Genomic DNA, 24,675 nt, shown 5'->3' with positions numbered 1-24,675 from the left:
GTGAGCACTGCTACCAATACTAAAAGAATTGTAAGGAATATCACGAACAACTTTATGGCAACAAAGGAGGTATGACAGATAAATTTCTAGAAAGATACAAGTTATCAACTGGGACCCAAGAAAAAATTGAGACTCTGTAGAGATTATAAAAAGAAATTGAATTAGTCATGAGGAATCTCCCTCCAAAGAAAAGTCCAGGCCCGATGCCTTCACTTAATAATTTTATCAATACTAAGGAAAAATAATGCCAATCCTGTACAAAATCTTTCAGAAGACAGATCTAACAGTGAAAGACTGAATGCTTCTCTGAAGACTAGGAACACAGTTAAGGATGTACGGTATTATCATCTCTATCCAGTGTGGTACTGGAGTATCTAGCCAGTGCAATATGGCAAGAAAAAGAAATTCAAGGCATCCATATGGCAAAGAAAAAGTGAAACTGTCTTTATTCACAGACTGTGATCCTGTACATAAAAAATCCTTTGTAGAATCTACTGAAAGCAAACAAAATCAACTAGATTTAGCAATAGGATATAAAATCAACAGCTCTCCCTCCACAAAAAAATTGTACTTCTATGTATCGATGAAGAATTCAAACATGAAATAAATAATTCCATTCACAATAGAATCAAAAAGAATACTTAGGAATAAATTTAACAAATGAACTGCGAGAGTTGTACACTGAAAACAATTAAAACATTGCTGAGAGAAATTAAAGAAGCCTTAAATAAATGGGAGAGATGCCCATGTTCACAGATCTGAAGACTCAATATTAACATGTCAATTCTTCCAAACTGATCAACAGAATTAATACAATCCCTAAAATATATCATCAGACATTTTTATAGAAATGGACAGCCTGATTCTAAAAGTTACATGAAAATGTAAAGATACAGAATGGCCAAAAGGATTCTGAAAAAGAAAAGTCCTTTTTTTAATTTCAAAATCTCTAATCTTGCTCCCTTCCAATTCATTCCATATACTGCAGGTGAACTGTTTTCTAAAATATGAATCTGACTATTAACATTACTCTACTAAAACTTGGATACCAGTTTTTTAATATGTATTTATAGGCTGCACTGGGTCTTTTTTGCTGTGCATGCACATTCTCTAGCTGCAGTGAGTGGGAGTTTCTCTTTGTTGTGGTGCAAGGACTTCTCTTTGAGGTGGTTTCTCTTACTTTGGAGCACGGGTTCTAGGAGCATGGACTTCAATAGTTGTGGCTCATGGGCTCAGTTGCTCTGCAGCATCTGGGATCCTCCTGGACCAGGTATCAAACCCGTGTCCCCTGCACTGGCAGGCGGATTCCTAACCACTCGACCACCAGGGAAGTCACTATGCCAGTTTCCTTTTGCCTTACAGTCTTTTCCAAAACACAGCTCCCATGACCCTTGAGACACAGCAATGATCTAACCATTGTAGTACCTTTTTTTTTTTAAGCTACATTTCTCACCCTCCTCCATCACTCCAATCTAAATAAAAGCCATATGGTACTAATTTCTAGTCTTGAAAGCCCAATACTTTTGCTTCTAGGTCATCTGTATATGCTGTTCCCCTTGCTCAATTCCACTTTGGGCTTACCTTACCTTCTCCTTGTCCAACTTCAGCCAGCCCATTACTACTTTCTACTGAATCTCATCTTAAATATGACTTGTTCAAGGGAACCTTCTTAAGTATCTTTCATAAGACTGTATTAGGTGCCCCTCTATTTACTATATAGTGAAGAAAGGTGTTTTAACAAAGCATCTTTGGATCTACTTAGACATGGCTCACCAAAAAGAAAATTCCACCTCTAACTTTCTCTGAATTAAAAGAAACTTACTTTATTCATTTTTGTCCTGTCTGAAGTTTCTGAGTTGGTATTTATAAGTTGAAGAGAGACCTGTAAAAAACTGTTAGCAATAAAAACATTAAACATGGATAAACCTCAGAAATACTAAACTAAGTTAAAGAAGTCAGCCACAAAAGACCACATACCAGATGATACCATTCATATGGAATGTCTAGAAGAGGCAAATCTATGAGATGGAAAGTAGATTAGAGGTTGCCTAGGGATAGGAGAGAGGCTGGGGAAAGAGAAATGGGTAGTGACTGCTAATGGGGATAAGAATTCTTTTGGGAATACTGAAAATATTCTAAACCAAGATTATGGCCATGGTTGTACTATTCTGTAAACATGCTGGAAATAACTCAATACTACAAACAGGTGCTGCTGCCGCTGCTAAGTCACTTCAGTCGTGTCTGACTCTGTGCGACCCCAGAGACGGCAGCCCACCAGGCTTCCCCGTCCCTGGGATTCTCCAAGCAAGAACACTGGAGTGGGTTGCCATTTCCTTCTCCAATGCATGAAAGTGAAAAGTGAAAGTGAAGTCGCTTAGTCGTGTCCGACTCCTAGCGACCCCATGGACTGCAGCCTACCAGGCTCCTCTGTCCATGGAATTTGCCAGGCAAGAGTACTGGAGTGGGGTGCCATTCCAAATTCTATCTCAGTGAAGGTATTAAAAAATCTGTTAGAAATAATTGGCCTTTTAAGATATTGCATTTTCCCTTAGAGTAATCAATACAAAGGAATTAAACACCATTAAATGTAATTTATGTATATTGCTAAAAGAACTAATAAAGATGTAAGAATATGAATACTAACAATATGAATATTAAGAAACTAATCATTACAAATCATATTTTGACCCATAAAAATCACACATGCCTGTATAATATGACCTGTGATTATTAAAAAAAAACTAAGAATATAACTATTTTGGAAAAGCAAGAATTTTAGTAATATATTTAGAAATATATATTGTGGACAGTATACAAAAAATATCTTCATGACCCAGATAACCATGATGCTGTGATCACTCACCTAGAGCCAGACACCCTGGAATGCAAAGTCAAGTGGCTTGGAAGCATCACTATGAACAAAAAGAGTGGAGGTGATGGAATTACAGCTGAGCTATTTCAAATCCTAAAAGATGATGCTATGAAAGTGCTGCACTCAATATGCCAACAAATCTGGAAAACTCAGCAGTGGCCACAGGACTGGAAAAGGTCAGTTTTCATTCCAATCCCAAAGAAAGGCAATACCAAAGAATGCTCAAACTACCACACAGTTATACTCATCTCACACGCTAGCAAAGTAATGCTCAAAATTCTCTAAGCCAGGTTTCAGCAGTACGTGAACCATGAATTTCCAGATGTTTCAGATGGATTTAGAAAAGGCAGAGGAACCAGAGATCAAATTACCAACATCCACTGGATCATCAAAAAAAAGCAAGAGTTCCAGAAAAACAGCTACGTCTGCTTTACTGACTATGCCAAAGCCTTTGACTGTGTGGATCACAACAAACTGTGGAAAATTCTTCAAGATATGGGAATACCAGACCTCCTTATCTGCCTCCTGAGAAATCTGTATGCAGGTCAAGAAGCAACAGCTAGAACTGGACATGGAACAACAGACTGGTTCCAAATAGGAAAAGGAGTATGTCAAGGCTGTATATTGTTACTCTGCTTATTTAACTTATATGCATCATGAGAAATGCTGGGCAGGATAAAGCACAAGCTGGAATCAAGACTGCCAGGAGAAATATCAATAACCTCAGATATGCAGATGATACCACCCTTATGGCAGAAAGTAAAGAGAAACCTCTTGATGAAAGTGAAAGAGGAGAGTGAAAAAACTGGCTTAAAACTTAAAAAGTTGGCTTAAATTTAAAACTTAAGTTTTTTTCAAAAACTTAAAAAAAAATATTTTTCAACATTCAGAAAACTAAGATCATGGCATTCGGTCCCATCACTTCATAGCAAATAGATGGGGAAACAATGGAAACAGTGAGAGACTACTTACTTTGGGGGGCTCCAAAATCACTGCAGACAGTAACTGCAGCCATGAAATTAAAAGTCATTGGAAGGACTGATGCTGAAGCTCCAACACTTTGGCCACCTGATGCTAAGAGCCGACTCACTGGAAAGACCCTGATGCTGGGAAACAGTGAAGGCAGGAGGAGAAGGGGACGACAGAGGATGAAATGGTTGGATGGCCTCGCTGAATCACTGGACATGAGTTTGAGCAAACTCTGGGAGATGGTGAAGGACAGGGAAGCCTGTTGTGCTGCTACAGTCCATGGAGTCTCAAACAGTCAAACATGACTTAATGACTGAACAACAACAAAGAAGTGATAATAATCTCCCCTCTACCAATTCTGTCCTCTGAAGTTATTAATATTTATAATTTGCAGTAGGTTTCTCCTGACTTTTCTATACATACACATAGCAGACACATAATTAAAAGATGAGAGGGGAGACTGGAGATACTTTGCTGAATTTAAGATAACCACAATAATTACTTTTCATGTTGCAGTCAGCTGAAAGTAGGCTAACAAAGTTAAGATTTAACTTAAAGTAAAAATAAAAGCTATATTAAAATTATTATTGAAAAACTTCTGCAGATTGGTATGAAAACTTTTACAAGCTAAGGAAAATCAGATTTGAATACCTCAAAATCATCCTCTCTATTTACTGAGTAAGGCATACTCCAAGCAAAAGATTGGAGCCTCTGTCTTCACAAAGCTCAATATATATTCCCTGCAATAGTAATGACATTTCCAGACTGTTAAGTATTTGATCCTGAATAAAGTGTTAGTTGCGCAGCCGTGTCCAACTCTTTTCGACCCCATGGACTGTAGCCCGCCAGGCTACTTTGTCCATGGAATTTCCCAGGCAAGACATACTGGAGCAGGCTACCATTTCCTATTCCAGGAGGCCATCCTGACCCAGGGATCGAACCTGCATCTCTTGTGTCTCCTGCATTAGCAGGTATATTCTTTACCACTGCGCCATGTGGGAAGCCCAAGATTTTTTGTCCTACCGCATCTAAATATAATTTAATAAACTATTAGGATTGTGTTGCTTAGTCATGTCTGACTCTTTTGCAACCACATGGACTGTAGCCCGCTAGGCTCCTCTGTCCAAGGGATTTCCCAGGCAAGAATACTGAAGTGGGTTGCCATTTCCTTCTTCAGGGGATCTTCCCAACCCAGGGACTGAATTCACATATCCTGCAATGGCAGGTGAATTCTTTACCACCAAGCCACCCCGAAAGCACAGCTCTTATGAGACAGGTACTATTATAATCCCTGTTTTATAAATGAGGTCACTGAAGCATAGTGAGATAAACGACTTGCCCAAGGTGACATAGCTGTTAAGTGGCAAAATCACGATTGCTTGAGAACAATTGCTCTTAACTATCATATTTTTCCAACTAATACCATTACTTTAAAAAATGCAAAAGATACTTGTAAAGACGTCAATATAATAATCATCCTAATGGCCTTCTGCTGTTCCCTGCTTTCTTCTAAGCCCTATGAACCACAAAATATAAAGCTGTAATTGATCCTACTATTACAAGGAAAAAAATCACAATGCAACTGAAGAAAGTATCTTTAGTTTATTTGTAATTATGCAATTGAAGAAAAGTATCTTCAGTTTACATGAAATGTAAGTCTTTTTAAATTTTAGTAAATAACAGTGGTAATTATTTGCAAGGCAAATTCATTAATAAAGTCTTAGAACAGTTTACAAGCCCCCAAATGACATCAGCTGCAGGGTAGAATACAGATATAAATTGCTAGTATGTCAGCAAAACACAACATGCTGAATCAAAAAATGGCAGAGCAAGTAGAAGAGACTGAAGAAAAGTTTTAAAGTAGTAAATCTCAAACTTCTGGACAGTGACATGCTATGCTTCCATTTTCATTTCATGAGTCTCTTGATTCTCATTTTGGTATGGTGTGGGTTTTTTAATTTTAAGAAAATAAAAACAATTTTGATATTCCTTGGGATGCCACAAAACTGAGGCTGGAAATTACTTCTTTAAAAAGGCAAACATCTAGTGTTGAGGCATAATCATGTACTGCTGGAAAACAATAGTAACAATGAGATCAACTGGGAGTGTAGCAATCAGAAAATGAGTTGTTTCTTTTTGAGAAAAAACATCAGGAAGACTGAAGTCTCAAACTATATGAGATGCTGCAAATTATAGCAAAAGCATGTATCACATCTATATATTTCATGAAATGTGTGTGTGGTTCATATTGATTCTCTTAAGAGTATTTTGCTTGTCAACAGCTAATTTTATCTGTGAAATGCCTTAAACAAGACTTCAGCTGTTTAAGAAACCATGGTTCTTACAGCTAAGAAGTTAACTTTTAGCAAACGATATGTTCTTCAAGTCCTAAATAATAATAATGTATGTGTGTGTGTGTCACTTGCTCAGTCATGTCCAACTCTTTGCAACGCCATGGACTGTAGCCCACCAGGCTCCTCTGTCCATGGGATTCTCCAGGCAAGAATACTGGAGTGGGTTGCCATTCCCTTCTCCAGGGGATCTTCCCAACCCAGGGATTGAACCTATGTCTCCTGCATTGCAGGCAGCTTCTTTACCATCTAAGCCACCAGGGAAGCCCAATAATAATGTATACTGACTTTTAATGGTTTGTCAACCAAGCTTAGGTTTTTAAAATTAATATATATTTTTCTTAGTGTTGGAAAGGTTTCTGCAAAAATATCTGAGAAAAGATGTGAAAGCAGCAAGTTAGAATTTACTAAACACTGGTAACAAAGATTTATCAACACAATAAACACCAAACTGCCTTCTCAGAGAATCTCCTATTTGCAGTATTCCTACAGGTTCTAAAATTAGATTTTTGAATTATTGTAAAATTAGAATATTTTGTCCACTTTGTGAAAACACAAATCAAATAGGAATAGAAGAAATCAAAATACATATATTAAGATAAACATATATTCAAATATAAGAATTTAACCGCAACAATACGCTAGCCTAAAACATTAGGTAATTACAGTGCTAATATCTTTATGTTACATGACAGAGCAGTAAGAGTAAGTAATACATTATACTCTGCTTTTAGAACTAAAGTTAGTATTAAGGCCAGTCCAGACATTCTCTTTTCTTTTTCTTTTGAAAAGATAGATACAGAAAGATAGGAATGAGTATGTGAGGGTTCCTTATCATTAAAGTGTACTGTATACCGAGATGGTTAGAATGCATAAAATACATTTTAGGGGGTTTGGGGGAAAGTATTTAACAATGTCCTGGAGAGAAAACCCAATCTAGTCCTCTACTGTTCAAGCCTGCAGTTGTATATATACATAAAAGTTATATATATTTAACACTCTGTCATATACAACTCCAAGCATCTCAGGGCCAGAAATATTCGTGTCATCTATTATGGCCCACTCTTATTCCCAAAGATAACTGCCTGGCACACAGTAGTTTTTCCTAATGTTCAGAATATTACTATTTTATTACTTAGAAATGTGTATGAAGCAAAGTTACTAAATCAGATACTTCTTCCTGCAATACAGCACTAAATATTTCTGATTAAGTAGACAATGTAAGTATGCTTTAGTGTAATACTTGGGGTGATTTTGCCACCAGGAAACATCTGGCAACATATGACATTTCTGTCTGGCCAGGGGTGTTGCTAGACATCATAGAATACACAGGACAGCCCTCACAACAAAGAAGTATGTGGCCCAAAGTATCAATTCTCTCATATAAGACAGTAAGATCAAAATGCTATTTTTAAGCAATGTAAATTAACTTTCTTATAAGCTATGTAGATATAAAATATCTACACTGCTTAAAAATATCATTTTGATATTACTTTTATAGGGCTTCCCTGGTGGTTCAGACAGTAAAGAATCTGCCTGCAATGCAGGAGACCTGAATTTGATCCCTGGGTTGGGAAGATCCTCGGGAGGGGGGCATGGCAACCCACTTCAGTATTCATGCCTGGAGAATCCCCATGGACAGAGGAGTCTGGCAGGCTACAGTCCATGGGGTTGCAAAGAGTCGAACACGACTGAGCAACTAAGCACACAAACATTTTATAAGCGGAATGAAACAAATCTGATCTTGAATCATTTAGCTTGGTATGACTGTTTTTTTTGGCAATCAATTGTAAGTGGTTGGGATGAAATGGAAAGACCATCATCACGGCTCAGTACTTTGATTTGGATTCCAGTTTTGCTATGTGTTTCTGGACCCAAGAGGTGGGTAAAGATCAGACTTGGTTTTCTAGCACACAAAGATACCTACATCTCCTGTTCCCACCCACATACCACTGCCACATTATTCTTTTCAAAATACCATTTTGTTAAGGATATTCCAACACTCAAAAACCTCCTCCTAGATTTCAGAGATCATCCACAGTATGGTCTCCAATCCAATGATTCAACTTTCTTCAGTTCAGTTCAGTCTCTCGGTCGTGTCTGACTCTTTGTGATCCCATGGACTGCAGCATGCCAGGCTTCCCTGTCCATCACCAACTCCTGGAGCCTACTCAAACTCATGTCCATCGTGTCAGTGATGCCATCCAACTATCTCATCCTCATCCCCTTCTCCTCCTGCCCTCAATCTTTCCCAGCATCAGGGTCTTTTCCAATGAGTCGGTTCTTCGTATCAGGTGGCCAAAGTATTGGAGTTTCAGCTTCAGCATCAGTCCTTCCAATGAATATTCAGGACTGATGTCCTTCAGGATTGACTGGTTGGATCTCCTTGCAGTCCAAGGGACTCTCAAGAGTCTTCTCCAACATCACAGTTCAAAAGCATCAATTCTTCGGCGCTCAACTTTCTTTATAGTCCAACTCTCACATCCATACATGACTACTGGAAAAACCATACCTTTGACTAGACAGAGCTTTGTTGGTAAAGTAATGTCTCTGCTTTTTAATATGTTGTCTAGGTTGGTCACAGCTTTTCTTCCAAGAAGCAAGCATCTTTTAATTTCATAGCTGCAGTCACCATCTGCAGTGATTTTTGGAGCCCCCAAAAATAGTCTCTCTCTGTTTCCATTGTTTCCCCATCTATCCGCCATGAAGTGACGGGACTGGATGCCATGATCTTAGTTTTCTGAATGTTGAGTTTTAAGCCAACTTTCTTACTTGTTCCCTAACAAACTTCACAGGCTTTGCTTCATCCTACTCAGATGAGGCACTCATTCTTTTCCCTGTACTTTTTGATTCAGAAAGAAATACCCATTGATCTATCTGTACCCATTGTTGGAAGCTGGTAAAGAATCTGCCTGCAATGCGGGAGACTTGGCATCGATCCCTGGGTTGGGAAGATCCCACTCCAGTATTCTGGCATGGAGAATTCCCTGGACTATATAGTTCATGGGGTCACAAAGAGTTGGACAGAACTGAGTGATTTTCACTTTTCACTTCCTCACATTCAAGTCCATATAAATTTTTCTTTTAAGAACTCTCACTGCTGGTTTTACAGAGAATCAAATTCTGTTCTCATAATGTTTCCAAGTTAAACTCCAAGCACTTGAAGGCTTAGTGTAAAGCCACAGTCAGTCATTTAAACAAACGTTTATATGATAGCTACCACTGGCCAGGCATGGTGCTAAACAGGAATCCAAAGATAAATTAAGACAAAACTGAATGATTGTACCCAACACAGTACTTGTTAGCTCTCTCAGTCATAGGCAGTACTACCATCGAAACCTACAGCACCTACTCATCAAGTTCCAAACCTCCAGATTCAGGTTTCTAGGATTCATCTTTTTTGGGAGGATTTTGTTTTTTCAATCCTCTCCAGATCAGCCCGAGTGAAAAATAACCAATGGTAAACAAGAGTTTCACTATGACAAGTCAATGAAAAACCCATTATCTTCCTCCTAGGGGGGAAATTAGCAGGTTCACTCAAAAGATAGTCACATCCTAAAACTATTAATTTACTCCTTCTATATCTACTAGTTATTAATAAAGACATACAATATAATCTCTATAATTATAAAATACAGCACTAATTAGGCACGAAATGCATATACTTAAAACCTCCTCACTAACTTGATAGCATCTATTAAATTCCATTCCTCATGTTTATCAGACTCACAGGTTATTTGTGGACTTAGCCTGGCTCACTCCTTGCTTCTTCTTCATACTTTTCAAACAAAACAACCCTTAACAGCCACACACGGTTGGGTGCTTTCTGACTCTCTCACAGACAAATGAGCAGAAGTTCCTGAATGGAGTAGTGGAGGGTTGTGCGTGGGAGGAATCTCCTTCTAGTAAATTGTTAGAAGTGGGATATGGTTTGATTCATCCTCATGAATTCTAAACCTCCAAATTTTAACTAAACACTATTTCTCTATTTCTAAGTATTTCCATAAACTTCACGGTACTGCATTATCTTGCTTATCTATTATTTTTCAGATTTCAAGAAGATATAATCACTTTTTATTTTCCTCCCTATAGTTCTTTAATATTGTCAAGAAATTGCAATTTTACTCCAGAATTTGAACCTTTTCCAAGATTAAAGCAAACTGTATATTTTGCATTTTGTGTCTTCCTCTTAAATAATCTAGTTTGTTCCTAAAGGTGTCCACATCCTCCATTAGATTCCCAAATGAAAGATCACAGAGGATGTGATTTTTGAGTAAACAGAACATGCAAAATAAGAACTTGTATTACTGAAAGACTTAAAACCTAAATGTTTTTACAAGTTCACTTTTGTTACTAAACTATTATAACAGGAGTCAACATGCAGAGTGCCTTGGCTAGCACAAGTCATTATTATAATGAATTTGTTGCTATTTTATTGTTTAATTGCTAAATGGTACTTGACTCTTTTGTGACCCCCATGGACGTAGCACACAAGGCTCCTCTATCCGTGGGATTTTCCAGGCAAGAATACTGGAGTGGGTTGCCATTTTCTTCTCTAGGGGATCTTCCCAACCCAGGGATCGAATCCACGTCTCCTGCATTGGCAGGATTATTTACCACTGAGCCATCTGGGAAGACCATTATGAAGAAGAGTACATTATTATTAATATAACTCAATGCATTTACATTAATACATTATTTAATGCTATTTACTATCCAAAGTATTTTTTTAATCATGTCAAAATTAAAAGAATTTACTGATATATAGATATGCTCCCAACAGAAGGCAAGAAGGCAGGGATCTGGGAGAAAAGGAGTCTTTTGGGGCTATCTGGGCATCAGCACCAGCCAGGTACTTCAGGAAGTCTGGCACAGGGATCTGCATGCAAAGTAGTCCCAAAAATGAGACTGAGGAGAACAAGCAACATCAGTGACCCAGAAGGCTCACAATGTGAACTCCAAGCTTTAGAATTCTTTATCTGGTATCCTTGGAAAATTAAGCTGTTTGGATCCCTCCCCCCAACAAAAACAGACTACTGACCACAATAGTATCTTTTTGATCCACCTCCTAATGAAAATAAAAATAAACGAATGGGAGCTAATTAAACTTAAAAGCTTTTGCACAGCAAAGAAGATCATAAACAAAAAGACAACCCACAGAAAAGGAGAAAATATTTGCAAATGAAGTAACCAAGAAGGGATTAACCTCTAAAGATACAAACAACTTATGTACCTCAATAAAACAAACAAACAAAAACCAAACAACTCAATCAAAAAAATGAGTTGGGGGCGGCGGGAAGAGCAGAAGATTAAACAGACACTTCTCCAAAGAAGACATACAGATGGTCAAAAAGCACACAAAAAGATGCTCAATATCACTAATTATTAGAGGTATGTGAATCAAAACTACTATGAGGTATCACCTCACACCAGTCAGAATGGTCATCATCAAAAGATCTACCAACAATAAATGCTGGGGAGGGTGTGGAGAAAAGGGAACCTTCCTACACTGTGGGTGGGAATGTAAATTGGTACAACATTATGGAAAACAGTATGGAGATTCCTTAAAAAAACTGCATACAGAACTGCCACATGATTCAGCAATCCCACTATGGGTATACTATGGGCATATATTCAGAGAAACCATAATTTGAAAAGACACACGCACCCCAATGTTCACCGCAGCACAATTCACAACAGCCGAGACATGGAAGTGACCTAAATATCCATCACGTTGTATTATGATCCCTACTCTATGTGACCACAGACTAATGAAACTGACTTCAATTAGTAGGATTTATCACTAGGATTTTTTAATTATAAAAGCAACTTGTGTTCGTAACAGAAAACTGAGAAATCATAAAATATACAAAGAAGTATAAAACAAAGTATATCTTTTATCCTACCAAAGAGATAATTTTGAAACTGATTTTTGATATAAGACACTGTATCTTGACAATATTTTAATTAATTCATGGGAGAGTACAGTTTCAATATTGCCATTATGCAGACTACATGTGCAATTCCTTACTGTTAACTGGTATTGGGGTCATGCAAGTCATGCAAAAAATTTGGTCTCATTATTTCCAGCTTCACCTAGTTTCAATTTATCATTGACAATCAGATTGATTCAATTTAATATAGCTGAACTCACAAGATTCTGAAAGCCTGTTTTGGATACACAAAGATGAATATGATACTGTTCCCTCTGCTTAAAATACTCACAATCTAGACAAGACAGACCAAAGAGGAGGTTGTGATGTTACACGTGCTCTAAAAAGAAACATAAACAGTAGTAGGTAACATTGAAGAGGAAGTAAACCAAGTGGGAAATTTAGAATTTCAGAGAGAAAAAGAAGATACTCTATACAGAACAAACATTAAAAGGTAATAGGCCTGAATGTTCATGAAATTTCCTAACAGGAAGTAAATCTAGGAAAAAGGTGAACTGGACTTACACTGCTGAGAGCTTCAAATATCTTCCTAACCCATTTTTATTCACTAGGCATAATAATGACTTTAGACAGTTTTCAAAACTCAAACCTACCCTCAACAGGAAAAGAATTTGCCATTACTAAGGATATTCAAAGAAATGTGCCACAGATTTATAAAAACTCCATGATGCTTAAAGATCTCTCCCACATTTAAGCTTAGCACTTTGTCTTGAAGGTATCTTATGTTCCCAAAAGACTACAATATTTTAATCACGGAAACAGAATTTAAAAGAACACTTAGAAGTAATCAAATTCAACTTTTACCTCTTTCTAACATCCCTTGCCACAGGACAATTAACTCTTACTGCTAAAAGTTACTCACAACACTTTTTAAAGGCAGTTCATACTGTCTAGGAACAGCTCTACTAGAACATTTTCCTTCTATTAATTAAATATTTGCTTACCTCTAATATATACCTTGGCCACCCAGTGTAAAGAGTCAACTCATTGAAAAAGACCCTGATGCTGGGAAAGACTGAAGGCAGGAGGAAAAGGGGATGACAGGGGATGAGAGAGTTGGATGGCATCACCGACTCAATAGACATGAGTTTGAGCAAACTCTGGAAGATGGTGAAGGACAGGGAAGCCTGGCGTGCCACAATCCATGGGTTCGCAGAGAGTCGGACACGACTGAGCAACAACAGTGTATACCTACTGTCCTAGTGATGATCTCCAGAGTTATACAGAATAAACCTTAAAAAATCAATCTATCTACAGGTTAAACAAATCAAGATAAAATGTTATTTACCAGGCACGGTTTTAAGGCTTGGTAAAAATTTCAATGAACTATATTAGCTGTGTGACATCAAGTTTAATTTCCTTACTTGTAAGATGACAAGATAACATGACACCTTCTTATCAATACGATCAAGATAAACTTTGAAGACACAACAATAAATGAAATAAACCAGACACTAAAAGATAAATTCTACATGATTCCACTTCCATGTGGTACCTAGAGTAGTCAAACTCATAGACAGACTGTAGAATGGTGGTGGTGGTGAGGGGCTGGAGGCAGGGTGAATAGGGGAATGGGGAGTTACTGTTTATACAGAATTTCAATTTGTAAAGATAAAGTTCTAGAGAAGGATAGTGGAGATGACCTCACAACAACATAAATGTTTAATATGCCACTGAACTATACACTTAGAAGTGACTGAAATGGTGAAGTTTTTGTTTTGTATATTTTACCCTAATTGAAAAAAAAAAATGGGGATAATAAATACAATTACAATTCAAAACAGATTAAATGATTTAACACGCATAAAATGCCTTGGTATAAAGAACATGCTCAAACAATAATGACTATAATGTATTTTACCAATCACGTGGCCTTTCTTGGTCAAATTCAATTTTTTAAGAAAGCAAGAAAATGCATTACTATGTCCCGAACTGTTCTAACATTGGGCTGCTCACACATACAGGCTCTAAGAATTTGTTCATTGAAGAAAAAAGAAAATATAAAGTCATGTTAGAATCACTGGGAAACCAGAGTTAAGAAGGGAATAAAATGGTCATCTGATGTATAACTTCTGATTCAATTAAAACACACACAAACCATGTTACTTTAACATCTCCTTGGTACAGAAGAATCCAGAAGATAAAACTTTAAGATTTTAATCAGTGAGCCATTGCCAAATCATAAGTGGTGGCAAGTATACAAATTAAATTGCTTTATAAACCTGGGCTCATCATATTAAATTACAAATTCTACCGACAGTTTCCTACAAAAAGCATACATAAAACAAAATCGTCAGGTAATAAAGTCCATTCTCAAAAGTGAAGGGCTATGAGAAAAAAAATAAAGTAAAAACTACATACCTATCGATCGCTGAGCTGGGGAAAGTTTATCAATAAAATTTATTGACGAGCAGTCTGAGTGAAAGTGCCTTCATAAACTTAAAACTGATTTAAAGTAAAGCAAATTTAACAGGATATAAGGAACAATTTAGATTTCCAATCTCAAAAACTTTTAAGGGGACCTCGCTGGTGGCACAGTGGATAAGAATCCACTTGCCAATGCACAGGACACGGGTTCAATCCCCGGTCCAGGAAGATTCCACCTGCAAAGGAACAACTAAGAAATGAAAGCAGAGAGACACTAAAACTAAATTTAATTAAAAATGTTAACTAATTATAAAACTAATGATGATATTACAGGAGCTGACTATAGGCCAATAGGCCAAAGAAAAATATGAATGATGTTATTTACCTAATACAAATTCCATACAAAGAAAAGATGTAATAGTGATGGTCTAAAAACATTCAGAGCACATTTGATGATATTAAAGACAGGAAACTGGTATTGTAGTTAGGTTTAAAAAGAGTCCATATCTTCTACTATAATATTTAGTAATTAAATGATACGACACCTTTGCTTTTCAATATGCCAAGGAGATCCAACCAGTCCATTCTAAAGGAGATCAGCCCTGGGTGTTCTTTGGAAGGAATGATGCTAAAGCTGAAACTCCAGTACTTTGGCCACCTCATGCGAAGAGTTGACTCATTGGAAAAGACTCTGATGCTGGGAGGGATCAGGGGCAGGAGAAGGGGACGACAGAGGATGAGATGGCTGGATGCCATCACTGACTTGATGGATGTGAGAGTCTGAGTGAACTCCAGGAGTTGGTGATGGGCAGGGAGGCCTGGCATGCTGCAGTTCATGAGGTCACAAAGAGTGGGACACGACTGAGCGACTGAACTGAAGTGAACTGAAAGGTTTGTTTCATTGTTCATTCTACTTTTGTACATGTTTAAATTTTTCAAGTTCACTGCAAAGACAGGCTAGAGTTGAATTAAAATGGTGATGATGATGACAAAGCTAACACTTATATTTTTAGTTTGTACCAAGAACTTGTAAATGCTTTACAGATATTTAATTCTATATGGCTGGTATAATAATTAACTCTACAAACAATGAACAGTCTCAAGCACAGAGAGTAAGTGGTTGACAAGGTCATGCAGTTGACAAGGGTGGGACTACAGTCTGACTCCTGGGGCTCTAAAGGCCACTTCGGCACAAGAATAATGAGTACCAAATGAGGTCATCAGATAAATAAAAAATGTACCTAGGGCTCAGGTTGTTAAAAGATAAATGATCAAACGAATTAGGTGGAATATAGAGCTAAAGGTGAATAACAGTACAAATCTATTAAGAATAACAAGAATTAGGTAAAGGCTTCCCAGGGGCACAGTGGTAAAGAATCAGCCTGCCAAGCAGGAAACACAAGAGCTGTGGGTTCGATCCCTGGGTCAGGAAGATCCCCTGGAGGAGGAAATGGAAAACCACTCCAGTAATCTTGCCTAGAAAATTTCATGGACAGAGGAGCCTGGCAGACTACAGTCCATGGGGACGCAAAGAGTTGGACATGACTAAGCATGCACACACACAACGGTTGAAAATGTTTAAATACAGTCAGAGTATCTGTGTTCCAATCCTAGTTTGTCCATATATTTGAGTGACTATAAGCAAGTTATTTAATCTAAGCTTTAATTGCCTCACCTTTAAAATGGGGATTAATAACAGAATGACCATACTGGGTTATTAAAAAGATGAATTACTGCATATAAAGTGCTTAGTATAGTATCCATCATGTGTTAATGCAATAAATAATTGTTAGCAATTATTAAAAATAAAAGAACAATGAAAATCACACTGATGGATGTCTTCTTTCACTGCTTGTACCCAACATGATACTGGGTGTTCTAGTTTCAGGGCATTTAGGCAGGAAAATGAAATAAAAGGCATCCAGCCTGGGAAAAAAGAAGTAAAATTATCTATCAGCAGATGACATAATTTTATATATAAAATATCCTATGGATTCACACCAAAAAACTATCACAGCTAATAAACAAGCTCAGTAAGACTGCAAGAGACAATGACATCAATACACAGAAATCAACTGTATTTCTATACAGCAATAATGAAGAGTTCAAAAATGAAATTAAGAAAAACAATTCCATTTACAGTGACATCAAAAAATAAAATGACTAAAATAAAATTAACAAAAGGAATATAACTCTTCTACACTGAAAATTTTTAAAGTTGAAAAAAATTAAAAATCAATATTGTTAAGACCTCAATAGTTAAAATCCCAAATTTACCTACAGATTTAACATAATCCCTATCAAAATTCCAGGGGTTTTTTTTTCTGAGATTTACAAGTTGATCCTAAAAATCATATGGAAATACAACAGTCTCTGAAGAGCCAAAACAATCTTGAAATAAACAAAATCAGAGGACTCACACTTTCCAATTTCAAATCTATAGTAATTATGGCTGTGTAGTACTGGAATAAAGATAGTCAAAGATAGATTAACAGAATAGAATGGAGAGTCCAGAAATAAGCCCATACATTTATAAGCAACTGAATTTTGACAAAGATGTGGTGACAATTTAATGGGAACAGAAAAGTCTTCTCAACAAATGGTACAGAGACAACTGGATGTCCACATGCAAAATGAATTGTCGGACCCCTAGCTCACACCATATAAAAACCATATAAAAACAGAATGAAGGCTCCCCTAGTGGTCCAGCGGTTAAGAATTCACCTTGCAATGTAGAGGACATTGGTTCAATCCCTGGTCCACAAAGATCCCACATGCTGTTGGGCAACTAAGTTGAATAGCAACTACTGAGCCTAAGGGTTGCAACTACCGAAGCCTACACACCATAGAGCTCGTGGTCTGCAACAAGAGAAATCACCTCAATGAGCAGCCCACACACCACAACTCAAGAAAGCCCACATGCAGCAATGAAGACCCAGCACAGCCAAAAATAATTTAAAAATTTAAAAACTCAGAATGAATCGGAGTAAGTATTGGTAAGAATGTGGAAAAACTGGAACCTTTGTGTAATGCTGGTTGGAATGCAGAATGGCTTAGCTGCTGTAGAAAACAATACAGTGGCTCCTCAAAAAATTAAACTTAGATTTACCATTTGATCAAAAAACTCCACTTCTGGTTATGAATCCACAAGAAGTGAAAGCAAGGACTTGCACAGATTATTTGTAGGCCCACATTCATAGCAGCATTTTTCACAACAGCCAAGAAATGGAAGCAATGCAAGCATCCACCAAAAGATGAATGGATAAAGAAGGTGTGTTATATACATAGAATGGACTATTATTCAGCCTTAAAAACAGAAGGAAGCCCTATCATATGCTACAACATGGATAAACCTTAAGAAAATTATGCTAAGTGAAATAAGCTTGTCACAAAGGGACAAATTCTTCGTGATTCCACTTATAGGCATCTACTGTAGCTAAACTCACAGAAATAAAGTACATAGAACAGTACCTGCCAGGGGTTGGGAGTACGGGTAAGGAGTTGCTGCTCTGTGAGTGTAAAGTTTTAGTCATGCAGGATGGGAGGTTCTGGGGATCTGCTGCACAGAAGCAATGTGTATGCAGCTGACAGTACTGAACTACAAACTTGGAATTGTTGGGAGGCTACATTGAGGGAAACTGAAGTCCAAATTGAGTCAAGGTGATAGTAAGCTGAAAGGCAGCTTTAAACAAGGTTAGCTCTACTCTTCTAAATAATGGAAAATAACTGAAATTGTATCACCAAATTACTGCTGTTGATCCAAAATATTATGGAAGGGTCAAAAGCCTGAATAAGAGGAAATACTAGAATTTCTAAAGCGAAAAGGAAGCAATGTCTAGAAATTCCAGACAGATTGATTCCTTGCAAAATTCAAAATTATGTTAAACAAAATGTAAAGTTAGAAAAGGTAAAAGCCAGAAGATTCATCATGAACAAGTGAAACCAAATAACTGCAATTTCTATTTTGATAGGTTTACTTAACTGTAGGTAAGAACTTTGTAGGCACCATATAGCTTAATTACAGCAAGACATTTGGCAAAATCTTTCATAATATCCATACAGGCAAAACGGCATATAGGCTTGATAAGAAGAAGTAGTACTAACAGTTATTGAATAACCACAATGTATGTTGACTAATGATGTTAATCTGGAGGAAGTCTAGTCGAGCTGCATCTTCAGAGCTCTTTATTCTATAATTTTAATATTTTCATCAACAACCTGAATGAAGACCCATTAAGTATTCCTATGAAATATCAGTGAGTGAGTGAGTGAAATCGCTCAGTCCTGTCCGACTCTTTGAGACCCCATGGACTGTAGCATACTAGGCTCCTCTGTCCATGGGATTTTCCAGGCAAGGGTACTGGAGTGGGTTGCCATTTCCTTCTCCAGGGAATCCTCCCCATCCAGGGATGGAACCCAGATCTCCCACATTGCAGGCAGACACTTTACCGTCTGAGCCACCAGGGAAGCCATGAAAATGACCCCCCAAAATTGCAAGAAATAGGTAATATTAAATGCCTAAATCGATCGCTTCTCGGCCTTTTGGCTAAGATCAAGTGTAGTATCTGTTCTTATCAGTTTAATATCTGATACGTCCTCTATCCGAGGACTTAAAAAAAAAAAAAGCCTAAATCAAGACTAACAAAATACAAAAACTTAATACCTAAGCTAAAAAAAATCATTACAGAAAACCAGAGTTAGGAAGACTTGGTTTAACAACCTATGTATAAAAATACAGAGTGTAACTGAAACTACTGGCTCATATTAGGCATAAGTAACAGAAGTCAAAACTGTTAATGAAATACTTGGTTCCAAATAACAGCATTTAGCTCATGTAAAATATATCCACCACACGCTGGTCAAATATCATCTAAAATTCCAAGTTCAGTTCTGGATAACACATTTAATGACAAGGAACAACTACAATTTATTAAAAATGACCATGGCTGAAAGATCAGAGAATTACATTAAGTTATGAATGATTAAAGGGCTTCCTAGGTGGCTCAGTAGTAAAGAATCCACCTGCTAGGCAGGAGAAGCAGCTTTGCTCTCTGGGTCAGAAAGATCCCCTGCAGAAGGAAATGGCAACCCACTCCAGTATTTTTGCCTAGAGAATCCCATGGACAGAGAAGACTGGTGGGCTATAGTCCATGGGATTGCAAGAGTCGGACACGACTTAGGAGCTAAATAACAAGAAGGAAACAAACTGAGGTTGTTTTACTCTGGAGATTAGAGTGCTCAGTGTGTGGTAGGGAGGAGTCAGTAGGGTTATGATGGTAGTATTCAAATACTGTAAGGGGCTATTCAGGTGGAAAAGGAATTATACTTGGAGAAAGCAAAATAAAGTGGGAACAATATAAGCTATGATGTCATAAAGACCTGGATTCAAATCCTGACTCCATCATTTACTGTCTGCTATTTGATGCTTAGAGAGTGATTAAGTTGCCTTACCTGGAAAATGATACCTACCTCATAAATGGATAAAAACTTAAATGCAATTAAGTGTAAAATTGTTCATACGTTGCCTGGCATCGCGTGACACACTGGGATACACAATAATGTACGTTTCCTTCTCTAGATTTTTCTGAGTTGTTCTATAAGAGCATTTTTCAAACTAATAATTACCATTAACGGGTCACCAAATCAGCTTAGTGAATTGTAACCAGCATTTTTACCCTAAAGAAACAGAAAATCTTAGCACTTTAATATACATACTAAGTATAGTTTTGTGAAACTGTTTCAATTATTCACATACATGTGTGTACTAAACTATGGTATAAAATGTACTTATCATGAAGATGAGTCTAAAAAAAAATAAGTGAAAGTCACTGCTAAAAGTACAGTGTTTGTGTGTGTGTGTGTGTGTGTGTGTGTGTGTGTGACTCAGTCATGCCCAACTCTTTGCAACCCCATGGACTGCAGCCCACCAGGCTCCTCTGTCCATGGGATTCTCCAGTCAAGAATACCTGAGTGGTTTGCCAGTTCTGTCTCCACTAAGTACAATACTGGTTACTAAGTGTGTTCTACAGAAACTAATTCCTTGGGAGCTCAAATGAGTTTAGGAGACAAACCACACCACTTAGAGATCTACTATATTCAACACATACTAGCATATCAAAAAAGTTCAGCATAAAAGAAAACTTTTTTGTTGTTGTTGAACCTTTTCCCCAGACATATCTGATCTCAGACCAACAATTATTTTTTCATACAATATCTACTAACACCTTCAGGAGTGGCATTTTGTGGTATACCTTTGGGAAAAAAACATTTCCCTAAATGAAAAAGAAAGAAATGTGTATGTTACAGAAAGTAGATTTTTAGTTTGCTAAGAAAAACTGATTTAAAAATCTTCCTCTTACTGCTACTAACACCCACCACCCTTTGTAACTTAATACTTCATACACATACTCCAAAAACATTTTAAACATGATTTTCAAACTTTTAATTCACACAAGTCTTTTCAGAAAAAGAGTAGGACATCTATAATATAAAGACATGTAACCAGGAACCAACTGGCCAAAAGAAACTTCTGGCATACTATTTTAAAAGACTTGCTTTACTTAACCAAAGCAGCAAAAGACTTAATCAGCCTCTCCAAGTGGAGTTAATGTGTTCTAAGAATATATAATCTAAAATGGGGGATGAGTGCAGCTAATCCTTGTTATTATTAAGAGCATCATTATCATCATCAGTTGGAAGAGGCATGTGATGGTATTTAGATGATTCTCACTTCTTTTAAAGTGTATACATACCTAGGATTCCTTTGTGAGGACATGACTTCACACTAATATGAAAACTGTCACTACCACAGTGAGTTCTAATTATATTTGGTATCACTTGGCAGTAAAATAAAGGCTTGACATCATATATTCAAGAGTATCTCTGTATTTCAAACCTTTCTAATCGAGAGTTACAAATATCTCTGACTCTGCTCTAGCAGTTGTCACAGCATAAAATGCCCCTCAGTCCTCAGGCTCCACCTCTCCTCAAAGTTTTCCCAACTACCTTAGACTGTTATTTTCTTCCCAATTTCTCAGCACTCTCAGTACTTTTGGTCCCTATCAGTCTTTTAAGCAATTCACTATGTATTTCCCAACCTATTTCTTATTTTGTTGTTCAGTCGCCAAGTCGGGTCTGACTCTTCGCAACCCTATCCCAACAAGACTGTAACTGCCTTAATGAACAGGGATCAAATTTAAGAATCTCCCACAAGATCCTGGAAGCACTCACTAAATATCTCTTGATATTAACAACTTGGCTTAACAGTAATAGCAGCTAGTGTCTCAGAGAGCTTATATACCAGACCCTTGCTAAAAGGATACACGGATTATCTCACATGATCTTCACAACGCTATAGAATAAAGAACTATTATTTTCTTCATCAAATAAGAGGAAGAAAGTGAGGCTCAGAGTAACTTGCCCAAGGTCGTACAGCTGTGAGTAGCAGAGCCAGGGCCTGAATCCAGGCAAAGCTCTCAACTATATCAGGACATTCAGTAAAGTTGCAGCCCTGCAAAACCAGAGTCTATGAAGGATTTCAATTTCACTAAGTTAGAAGTTTCAATTTCAACAAAGAACAGAGAGATACTTTAGCTAAAAGATGAAAACTTAAAAAAAAAAAGACAAATTAAGAATTTCCCATAGATATTTTTATGCAATTGCCATAAAACACGAAGCAAACTGCCTCTCATGTCCTCTCTATATATGGAAGTGATATTATGCCGTGGGTCACAATTTTATCAAGTAGCTTGTGACAATGCAGTTCGGTTCACATTTTTAAACAGGGCTCTTTTTCTCTGCCTCTAGCATGACATGGAAATAAAAGATGGAAAATGTCACTTCACAGCTCAGGAAAACGCCAAACTTAATTTTTGTTTAAAAAATGAGAGTCAGGGCTCTTGTTCCACCGTTGACTCTTACACAAAGCGGCACCATCCTCTGCCCTCTTCACACAAAGCAAGCTTCACCCCACTACCCAAGGGGGAGTGCTGATTCACACGGTCTCCCCATCGCCGCCAGAAATGTACCCAACTCCCACTGGTCCAAAACGCTGACCACTGCGCGGACTTCGATTACCCTGGTCTGCTCCCCGCACCGGTGACACCTCATCAAGCAGAACCCCTCCCCGACACCCAAAATACCCAGGCCAGCATCCTAAAGCAGGATTTCACACAAAGCAAGATCCCTTCCTACAGAGCAGTTTCCCACCTCCGACTCCTCCCACGGCGAGCAGCCCTTCCCAGGCTGTGCCAGTCCCCAGATCCCAACGAGGCCCAAAGACCAGAGGGTCCCCCAACCCAGAGGAGAACTAGCTACAAACCCTGTTCCTCTCGCAAGCCTCGAACCCCCAACTCTCGCTGACCTTACCGCTACCAAAGCAAGAAAACCACGAGTCAGAGAGCGGACCCCGCTACACAAAGCGAGGTGTCTTACCGGGGGACCCCCGTCCCCGCCCAGCCCCGGCCCGGAGCCCCGCGCTCACCAGCTCTCCTCCTCCTCCTCCCAGCCTGACAGGCGCTCCAGTTCCTCGGGCCGCAGCGGCTCCACCTCGTCCAGCAAGCCGCCCTCGCCCGCCGCCAGCAAGGAGGTGGCGTCCCGCAGCTCCTCGCTACTCGTCCGCCTCGGGCCCGACCCGGCCCCGCTGCCCGATTTGGCGCTGAGGCCCAAAGGGAAGCCCCGAGGAGACGCCGTGCCGGAGGAGGGAGTGGACGCTCCGGCCCGAACCGGGCTGCCGGGCCCGAAGGAGCCGGCGCCCTGCACGGCCCCGGAGCGGCTCCTCAGCTGCTCGTTCTGCTTCTCCAGCATCTTCACCAGCTCCTGCAGCTTCCGCACCTCCTGGTCCGCGTTCACGTCGGAGTTAACGTCCTCCATCCCGGCCCCGCTGCCTCTGCCGCCCGCCACCCGTTCGGACTCACAGCGACAGGCAAAGAGCCGGAGGAAAGAGGCGCCGCCGCCGCCGCTCACTCTAGCCGAGGCGCCGGCATATAGCAGGGCCAGGCCCCACCGCCTGTGTCCCTCCTGCTCCGGTTCCCAAGCGTCGCCGGACCCAGCCGAGCCGCCTCATCTGCGCCGGCTCCAGGATTGGGGGAGGCGGCGCCAATATCCGGCCTCGGCAGCCATCTTCCCTCCGTCCCTCCGCCCCCCTCAGCCCGGCCCAGTGGGTGACCTCAGAGCGTCGAGGGTGGACCGGCCGCCGACCGACGCTAGGAACCCAGCTCAGATCTCGCGGAGGGGCGTGGCCATGGGCGAGGCTGGTGGGGCGGGGCCGCGTGGGGGCGGGTCTTAAGCCGGAAGGGGCGTGGTCGGAGCGTTGGCGGAGGCGGGTCACTGCTCTGCTGGATGAGACGAGCGATTCCGGGCGCAGGCGGGGCACGAGAGGAGTGTGGACCAGGCGGCGGGTGGGACTAAGATTGCAAGTCGACACTCTTAGCCCCACCAATTGGCGTTGGTTGAACACTCGCCTGTGTGTCCGGCGTCCGATCCTGTTCTCCTAAGCGGGTTTTCTGGTGGGCGCTGAGCCTGGCCCCATGGAAAGAGTTTACTTCGTGTGTTCAGCAAATATTTAGTCGATGCCTTCTTGAAATAGGGGATCGTCGGGTCTGGCAGGAGCCGCAGACCATCTGTGACCCGTTTCTTCTTCTGAAAATGAGAAAGCCAAATCTCAAATGGTTAAGAGATGTCTAGAAAAGAATAACCATAAATTGTTGAGTACTTACTACGGAGAGACACTATGCATTAGATAAAGGCATTATCTAGAACAATTTTCCCGACTTCATTGCTGTTTTCAGCACACTCATGGAAGCAGGGATAGAAAACTGCTCCTTTCTCAACTTTGTCTGTTAGTCGATCCATAATTTCTTCTTTGTATTGTTTTCTTCTGAAAAACTTTTCCATATTGTGTCTTGCCTTTAAAAGGTTGTGTATTGAAAGTACTTAATAAACATGTTGACAAATACTGATAAACGCTGAGAGAAGTATGACTAAAAATTTGTCTTCAGTGGCACCCGTTTGTAATTTGTCCCAAGTGGCGCAGTGGTAAAGAATCTGCTTGCCTCGGAGAAGGCAATGGCATCCCACTCCAGTACTTTTGCCCGGAAAATCCCGTGGACGGAGGAGCCTGGTGGGCTGCAGTCCATGAGGTCGCTAGAGTCGGACACGACTG

At 39.3% G+C, this 24,675-nt stretch overlaps 1 protein-coding gene and 1 pseudogene across 2 annotated transcripts in view; one reads left to right on the top strand and one right to left on the bottom strand.

Moving 5' to 3' along the window:
- SLAIN2 (SLAIN motif family member 2) overlaps positions 1–23,741 on the bottom strand; it is a 71,440-nt gene extending 47,699 nt beyond the window's left edge. For both annotated transcript variants that reach the window (XM_061420102.1, XM_061420103.1), the window contains exon 1: positions 22,996–23,741. In XM_061420102.1, coding sequence (XP_061276086.1) covers positions 22,996–23,384 — 389 coding nt within the window. In that variant the 5' untranslated portion in view covers positions 23,385–23,741. The remainder of the gene's footprint in view (positions 1–22,995) is intronic.
- Positions 19,040–19,144, top strand: LOC133250150 (U2 spliceosomal RNA; annotated as a pseudogene).
- Positions 23,742–24,675: the final 934 nt, after the last annotated feature.

This window comes from Bos javanicus, chromosome 6, assembly GCF_032452875.1.
Source record: "Bos javanicus breed banteng chromosome 6, ARS-OSU_banteng_1.0, whole genome shotgun sequence".
NCBI lineage: Eukaryota > Metazoa > Chordata > Mammalia > Artiodactyla > Bovidae > Bos > Bos javanicus.
Note: the sequence above shows the minus strand (reverse complement) of the source record. Positions and strands in the feature narration are given on the sequence as shown.